The sequence below is a fragment of the Notechis scutatus genome, chromosome 2, assembly GCF_049901735.1.
Source record: "Notechis scutatus isolate UNSWTSFEM ecotype Mainland chromosome 2, rNotScu1.2, whole genome shotgun sequence".
Taxonomy (NCBI): Eukaryota; Metazoa; Chordata; class Lepidosauria; order Squamata; family Elapidae; genus Notechis; species Notechis scutatus.
In genome coordinates this window covers 239,891,642-239,900,253 of record NC_142010.1, presented here as the reverse complement: position 1 = coordinate 239,900,253, position 8,612 = coordinate 239,891,642, and the positions used below count along the sequence as shown (strand labels likewise).

The 8,612-nt window shown below is 39.0% G+C and overlaps 1 protein-coding gene across 2 annotated transcripts in view; it reads right to left on the bottom strand.

The window, feature by feature from the left end:
• Window positions 1–3,738: 3,738 nt before the first annotated feature.
• Window positions 3,739–8,612, bottom strand: part of ELOVL7 (ELOVL fatty acid elongase 7) — a 64,524-nt gene continuing 59,650 nt past the window's right edge. For both annotated transcript variants that reach the window (XM_026670512.2, XM_087958392.1), the window contains exons 7-8: window positions 7,502–7,638; window positions 3,739–4,437 (exon numbers count right to left, since the gene is read on the bottom strand). In XM_026670512.2, the coding sequence (XP_026526297.1) occupies window positions 4,231–4,437; window positions 7,502–7,638 (344 nt within the window). In that variant the 3' untranslated portion in view covers window positions 3,739–4,230. The remainder of the gene's footprint in view (window positions 4,438–7,501; window positions 7,639–8,612) is intronic.

Here is an 8,612-nt window from a genome sequence, read left to right as displayed (position 1 = left end):
ACGATTGGAGGAAATCCTTTAAGAGAGGGGCCTCCCATCTTGGCAACTTTAAGACTTGTGGACTTCAACTCCCAGAATTCAACTCCCAAAGCTGACTGAGGAATTCTGGGAGTTGAAGTCCACAAGTCTTAAAGTTGCCAAGGTTGGAGACCCCCTGCTTTAAGAAACACTCCATTAAAAAATAAGGGGGAGGGGATCATCCTGCGTTCGCTCTTTACCCCACCCCCTCCATAAAGCAGGCGATTGGGTTCTCTGCAACAAACGTCAGAGGTGCGTTTTTACCGACAAACGCCCAATCAGTTGTTCTGCTCTTTTGCTCCGTCACCAATCGCTGGGCGGCGGCAGCGAGATAAAAGGAACGGGGCTGGTCATTTCTGGCGATGCTTTTTGTTCGGCTGGTCTCAACTTTGTACGATGCGAGCGGGTGACGTTGCTCGCGCCTGCTTCGGTGGCTTGCTAAAAATCGATACTGCGGAATTCCATCCCTTCTCCATTATAGGGATGATGCAAGGATTGGTCTCTCTTAAATTGCCTCACGCAGTTCGCAGAAAGGCTGGCAGCCAAAACTGGAGGAAGCCGTGTGACACGCGTTAAGCCTCTTTTAACCTTGGTGGGAACTGAACTAATGGTGATTTTGCTCAACCATGGCTTGCACAATCATGGGTTAACGCGTGGGAGCTTCTTTGTTTTTCTGCGTCATGAGTATGTCCCCATCAGCTTTCCCCAAAACCACTGAACCTTCTAGATCGAGTGATTACAACAGGCAGAAGTTTCGGGTAGTATCTCAAATCCTGTTTGCCTATTCTGGGATTTGTAGTCGAGACAGCTCTCCCTGTGGTCCAGGGCTTCTGCGTCAAGCAGTGAAAAGACTGGAAATTAGGCAAAGGGCTGGTGTAAATGTAAAACTGAATTTTAGATCCACTAAAAAAATTCTCTTTGACTTAAGATCCATCAAGCTGCCAATCGCTTTTTCCAGGGACGATTATTGGACTTTTGCTATGGTCCTGACAGTCTAACAAACCCTCCCATCTTAATAAGCTTTGAACTGATTCCAGAAGAAGCTGGCCTTTACTTTAAAACATGACAGTATTTTAGCAAGCATAAATGCATTGTTCTACAAATTCCTGGGGTGTGAATGTTTCCTCCAAACCATCCCATTATTAAAACCCTAAGGCAGGGGTCCCCAACCGCCGGTCCGCGGACCGGTACCGGGCCGCGGAACAAGCCTTACCGGGCCGCTGGTTGCTGGGCGCCGCCATCTTTTTGGTAAAAAGCGCTTCCGGTGAGCTTTTCCGGGTGAAAGCTCACCGGGCGCTTCATCATAAAAAGATGGCGGCGCAGCGCGCTCGTGAGCTTTTCCGGGTAAAAGCCATTTCTACCCGAAAAGCTCACCGAGCGCTGGCGCCATCTTTTTGACGAAAAAGTGCTTCGGTGATGTCACCGGAAGCGCTTTTTCGTCATAAAAAGATGGCGGCGCCCAGCTGATGCCGGAACCGGGCCGCGGCGTCGAAAAGGTTGGGGATCCCTGCCCTAAGGCATGTTTAAAAAATTCAGAGTTCTGCAGGCATTTCTTGTTGTTTCTCATAGTTCCAAATCTCCATTTCTAAAAACTGAAATATGAAGCCAAAAGAACCTCTCCCTTTTTGTGCATCTTCTTTGTACTTTTTAAGCTCCATTTTCAGTTCTAAGCTATTTTAGACACTTTTAAACAACCACCCGATTTATTTTAGTCATTCAAATGCAGTAACCAAGAATCCAGAGATCATCAAGTAATCCAAATACTCTCGAGCTGTTTCTTCTTATTTCTAATTTCAATTTCTCTTCCTGGGGTTTTACTATTTTGTTGCCATGTTTCAGTTAAAATGTATCTTTTATAAGTCTTGTTGAGATTTTACTGTAAGTTCTTTTTAATTCCAGGCAGTCTCCTCCCTTCCAGATCCTGCCCTTTTATTCTTTTTCTCTCCTCTCCTGTTTTCAAAAGCTTTTAAATATCCAGAAATCTTTATTATCCCTTTGACTTTTTATTTTCAGCATTAAATGCCTATTAATGTCAAAGTGGATTTTTTTCCAATTTCTTGCTTAAGTCTCTTAGCTGTCAGTATAGGAAAAGGAAAGAAAAAAAATAACCCAAATCCTTTCCCTTTTCTCTCTCCTTCGCTGCTTAAAAATCTTCTTTGGGAACAGTGTTAACTTTTTTTTTTTATAGTTTCAATTCCAGGGTACCTTATTTGTTGCTTTTGCTGTTTGACCCGGTCAACCAAAACTTTCTCTTCTTATCTTCCTCCTGTACATTCTTTTCTGGTTGAGTTCTTCTTTGGGGTGGCCATTTCTGACCACCGCTACAACCGCCCTCGGGAAAGGGAGTAATGGCCAGCTGAGGAGGAGAGATGCGGCTCTCCTCAACCCTGCAGGCAGTCTCCCCCTTCTTCACCACCTCTACAGGGTGGCTTAGCCCCGAAACCAGCCGGCTCGGGGCGCTTCAGCAGCGAGCATGGATCGAAACTGCGCAGAGTCTCGGTTTTGGTCTGTCGCCGAAGACGCTCAAACCGGAAGTCAAGCAGAACAAGAAGATTGGGACAAAGAAGAAGCCATCTTTAAGGAACAAGTAATCTTAGGTGGGGGGAAAAAGGAAAGGGGGGAAAGAGAACGGAAAGTTTAAGACTGGGAAAAACAACCCCAAAAAAGAATAGATTGAAAAATAAAGTATAAAGCCAGAAAGCAACAGAAGAGGGAAATGCAAAAGAGAGAATTAGAAGTAGAGAGACAAGGGGGTAAAAAGGGGAGGGAGAAGAAGAGAGGGAAGAAAGAAAGGAAAAGAAGTTATAATGGACAGAAACAAGATATAGAGAAACAGGGCCTATTTAGAGATAATGGGTGAAAATCTAATTGAAAAAGGGATTCTGTAAAGGTACATAAGATAGTATTGTTATATTAGAAATAGAAATAATTTCAGAAAATATGAAACTATGGTTAAAATGTTTGATAAAATAGTTATCATAATTTAGTGGAATGTTTGTCAATAAATAAATATAATAAAATGAATACTTAACGATTTATAAAACATGAAGAGAAATAAGGGAAAAATTAATTATGGAGATTATACATGTCTTCAAGGAAGCATGATATTTAATTGAAAAGAAATGTTAAAGATGTTAAGACTTTAATGAATATTAATGATAGAACTGAATTGGAATGGAATGAGGGTTTTAATTACATATATTTATAATCCTTTTTTTAAGAATATAGTGTGTATTATAAGAATACCAAGCAGTACCAAGCAGGTCGATTGGAAGTTATGTATTATGTATTACATTGAATGTTACAACCTTAAGGTATATATTGAAGTTTAAATAAGAGTTGAATGGATAAAATTAAAAGATATAAAGGTGTCATACTCCAATTAGTAACTACAGGAGAAAATTTGTTTAATGAGAAAAGATATGAAATTGAAACAGGACAGACAAAAGTATAAATATAATGATTTGAATTGAGATGAGATAATCAAAATAAAGTTGAGAAAATTAAAAAGAGGGGGAAAAACTACATAGTTAATGCAAAATAGTAATAAGATATGGAATAGAACACAAAAATGAGCATGAAATTGAGTTTGTGTCTGTATAAAGAAGTGTAACCCGAGACCATGCTATTTTCAAAAAAGATGTTTTACTTGTATTATGTTTTTTGTGTGTGTGAAAACCCAAATAAAACTTTAATTTAAAAAAAATCAGAGTTGAAGACTTATGAATCATAGTTTTTAATATACAGTGGGACAGTATGTATAAAACAAAGTTGATAGATATATTAACAATATGTCATCCATGTCATACAATTGTGTCATCCATTAAACTTTTCCATTTCAGTTAAAAGCAGCCTAAAGAAGTTGTGACCCAGTTAAAACGAATATATCCTCATCAGTGCTCAAAGTATTGTTGTATACTTATCAAACACACTTCATTTGTATAATGAAGATACATAAGCATTTAGGAGTGCTGCTAAATTGTAGTTTAATGCATATATTTTCACAATATGTACTTTTTTGCTGAAAGTTGCAGGTTGTACTAGGTAGTTTTTATTTCTCCTCACATCAAATTCAAATTCCAAATAATTTATAATAAAATATATTTTCTTGTCCTTGGAAATCCATATACAAAATACCCAGTGTGCTGTGTGCTGAAGCCTCTTGATTGTCAAGTGCTGCATGTTGAAGATCTTGTTTTGTCACTGAGTCCTTCATTCATTTTTGTTTCTAACGCCATTTTGCAAATGTTTTGGGAGCCGCTGACCCTTAGTATAAGCATTATACCAAAAATGTAGAAACAGGATTAAAAACAAGAATCCATAGAGCCAAATGATGAACATGAAAATAGGATACTGGTACTGACAACTACCCGTGAGGTAGATTTGTCCTATATGAAGTGTAATCAACAAGAACTGCACCTGGAAAAAAAATTACTTCATTTAGATTTCTTACAAGAGAAGAAGAAATTTTACTTTTTGACTTAGGACCTGAAACTAGATATAAACTATCTAAAGAAATATGGGTTTTGAATACATGGTTACTCATATTTGGCAATTTATTACAAGTTAGATTAAAATTTAGAGAATATATGATGAATATTGATTTTTTAGAATTTTGATTATTATGTTCAGTTATTTTAAATATTGGTATTCATTGAAACTTAGGTTTGTTATATTATCTGTGCCTTAAAAGGCCATTTTTGGAGGCCATTTTTGTTATATATTGAATTGATATTTTTTGTTACTTTTTAACTTGTCCTCTTTTTCCTTTATGTTAGCTTGTATTTTAATGTTTTTGGAATTTATTAAATATATTGTTAAAAAGATACTACTTTTAAATCAAGCAAAGAATAATTAAGACAGAGCTAAGAAGGAAATTGCAATCCAAATAATTCCATAACACCTACATTTCAGGACATGTTCACAAAATCATTTTAGAGCAGAGGTAAGTAGTTTCTGCCCCTTCTGCCCCCAACAGTTGAACAGAAGAGGGCATCAGGAAGAGAAAGGAAAATGCCAACAAGAGAACAGTTTTCTCATCTGGAGCATTTGTGGGATGGGGCAAACAAGTGGTGAGTAGGTGTGACTAAAGCCACATCTATTTGCATCAAAGGGGCACACCTTCACTCAGCCCATTTTTGGCTCTCCACCACTATCACAAACTGCCCTGTCCTTGTGCATTTTGGACTCTGGTTCCACCTACTGCTTGCTTCAGCTCTGTCCACAATACAGCTTGCAATACTGTAGATCAGTGGTTGCCAACCAGTGGACTGGGGACCACTGGTGGTCCGTGAGAAAATTTTCGTGGTCTGCAGAGAAATGTTACCCCCAAAGCACCCCCCAAAGCAATTAATCCAGGCTGTGCAGGAACACAAGGCTGTGTCGCTTGCATTGCGAACAACATGTAGTGAGGGGAAAGGACGGAGGGGGGGGGGGGAACTTGCCTTGCCTGGCCACCAGGTTGCTTCTTTTAGCTTCTTTCTTCTGCTTTTGGCTGCATGCAAGGAAAGCAGCAAAAGTCATTCTCTTCCCCAAACTCCACTGGAAATGACTCTTTGGGACCCTGCAAGGCATCCTGTTCCAAGAGGCTGCACCGGTGCGACAAGTCTCACAAAGACTCATTTCTGGCTGAGTTTGGGGGAGACAAAGACTTCTGCTGCTGCTGCTTTCCTTGCATGAAGCCAAAAGTCTCAGTCTCCCTCTCTCTCTCTCTCTTTTCCCCCTGAGAACGGAGCTGGAGACGGTATCCTGCGATCCCAAATAAAGAATGATCGATTGGTAGGAAAATGGGGTGGGGAATTTTCCTGCAGACTTTTTGGGGGATTTTACCAGGGTGTCTGGTCCACAGGATTTAAAATTATGAGTTTGGTGGTCTCTGAGGTCCAAAAGGTTGGTGACCCCTCCTGTAGATGACTCTACAAAAAGGAAATGTTCTCCATGCTTGTTTGTAATAGCAATAGCACTTAGACTTATATACTGTTTCACAGTGCTGTACAGTCCTCTCTAACTGGTTTACAGAGTCAGCATATTGCCCCCAACAATCTGGGTCCTCATTTTACCCACCTCAGCAGGATGGAAGGCCGAGTCAACCTTGAGCTGCTCAAAATTGAACTCCTAGAATGAGCAGCAAGTTAGCCTGCAGTAATGCATTCTAACCACTGTGCCACCATGGCTCTGTAATACACTACATTTAAAAATAGTTATGTTCGAAGTAAAGCAACCTTTTCTTGGTAGTAAAGATGAAAAGATTCTTAGGAACATAGTAAAACTTGAATGACATTTTTGGACTACATCTAACCTTTTTGTGTAATTTGTTTTATTTGCAATACTGATGCCATTATGCAGAAGGCATAAATGATCATGGCAGTGTTTTTTTCATAATTAATCAACATTTATAAATAATGGTTATTCTTTTCCTCATTTCTCTATTAAAACTAGCATTTCCATATGCTAGGGATTATACCAATTGTCTAGACTTTAAATTTCTTTCTAGCAATGTTTTCTTCGAAAGATAACTGAATTCAAAATATTTTATGGAAATATTTTAAAATGGATTAAAAGATTCAAGTTTACCAGGATGGATTTATAACTACGATGATTAATATATGAAAAGAGGTTCACCTTAGGAATAACCAAAGGGCTATACAAAAGGATCTTCTATATAGGAACTTCAGAGAATATTAATGTATTGTTGATTCACATACTATATTAAAGGGAGATATGCTTTACGTTGGATGCATTCTCAGAAAAAAATATGCATTTCTCCTTCAAGTTTTGGAGACTCCGTGCATAAATCATGATCCTAATATGAAACACCGTATTTCACAGGATTTTTTTCAATTTCCTTATGTTTCTTCTTTCCTGGAGAGCCCATCCATCCACCCATTTTATCATATTCACAAACAAGGCTTCCCCCACTTAGCTGTGGAATCCAGGCAAGTTTGGCAACACGCTCCCATCTGCTCAGGCAGTCAGCCAAATGATAAACTACATCCTTCTAAAAGCACTTGGGTGTAAAATATCAGGACTCATATGTATTAAATTAAAATAACACGGAGCAGCATCCTTCTCCTAAAATTTTGATAGTTCTGACCCTAATGGCCTTTAAGAAAGCTCTTTTTACACTGGGTTTTTACACTGTGCTACCCCATGATAGTATATGACGCTATTGTAATTATATGAATCTTGTGCCTTTCCCAGCGTGTTTCATTTCATTGCTTTATTGTATCATTTTTAATATTGTTTTTAATCTTTGTTAGATACCCAGAATCACAAATAAATAGCATCTGTTAATACAGACAATCTTACACTCACTATGTAATCATCTTTTTAAGAAAACTCAGGCTGTAGGGAAGCAATCAAGTGGAAAACATGATATATTTAGCTAGCTCATAACTTGATAATGTGCCTGTTTATCTTTTGTAAGTATAAATCATTCAAATCTAAGCCTATTTTTTCTGTACCTCTTTTCAAAGTTCCTTACCAGTTGTATAGTTGTCATATATTTTTTCCACCACAGGTGCTTATGGAATGCTGGCCCCAGCGTACAAAGTCCGTAGTAGGTGTACATGATCACATGAACCATACAGTTGAGCAAACCATGGAATGTTCCTAAACCTCCTGTAGAAAGGGAAGCAAGATATGTCTCAGTCATGTAATCAATTTTTTATTATCAGTCCAAAGCATGTGAGGCATATCAGAGAAACACAGAAATAATAAGCATCCAACAATGTACTTTAATCCTGTTTTCATAGGTTTCTATTATAGTTGTGTTTATGACTGGCTAATGCATGGGTAACTAATAATCCACCATTTACTGAGTTACCATAACTGCCTGTGTTCATATATCATTCTGAGTTACAAACTAACCAAACACATTTTATCCTAGCATCTAATATAAAGCTTAGTCTATATGTTGGTGCAATGGGTGGATGCCATTTAGAAGAAAAATTCTGTATGGCAAAAAAAAATTCTGTATGGCAAAAAGCTACATGCAGTGCTACAGTGCAGACTTCCCAAAGTGATGCCCTCCAGACGAAGCCCAAACCCAACACACAGGATGTGCACTCAGCATGGTGATTTATGTGCTATCAAGCTGTTTTTATATAGTGATTATATAAATAGATACTGATGAGGAATTCTGGGAATTATAGTTCCAATGCATTTGGAGGGCATATGGTTAGAGGTTGAATGGTTAAACCAGTGGTTCCCAAACTTTTTCGGTCCAGTGCCCCCTTGGTGCTACAAACTCATCCTCGGTGCCCCCCACCCAGGGGTGGGATTCAAATTTCTGTGGTTGTGGCATAATTTGAGGGTGTGGTTTGCTGGTCACATGACTGGGTGGGTGTGGCTTGCTGGTCATGTGACTGGGTGGGCGTGGCCAGGTGACTGGCAAACCAAATACAAGTGATCCTCACTTAATGACCGGTTGTTTAGCTAGTGTTCTAATTTATGACTGGCCTCCCCAGAGCTACTTGACCTGTTTTTGGAGTTTTGACAGCTTTAGATCAGGGGTCTAAATCCCACCCCTGCCTGTGTGTGAGAGAGAAAGGGAGAGAGAGAGGTTGGATCAGATCTCTCTCTCTCCCACCAAT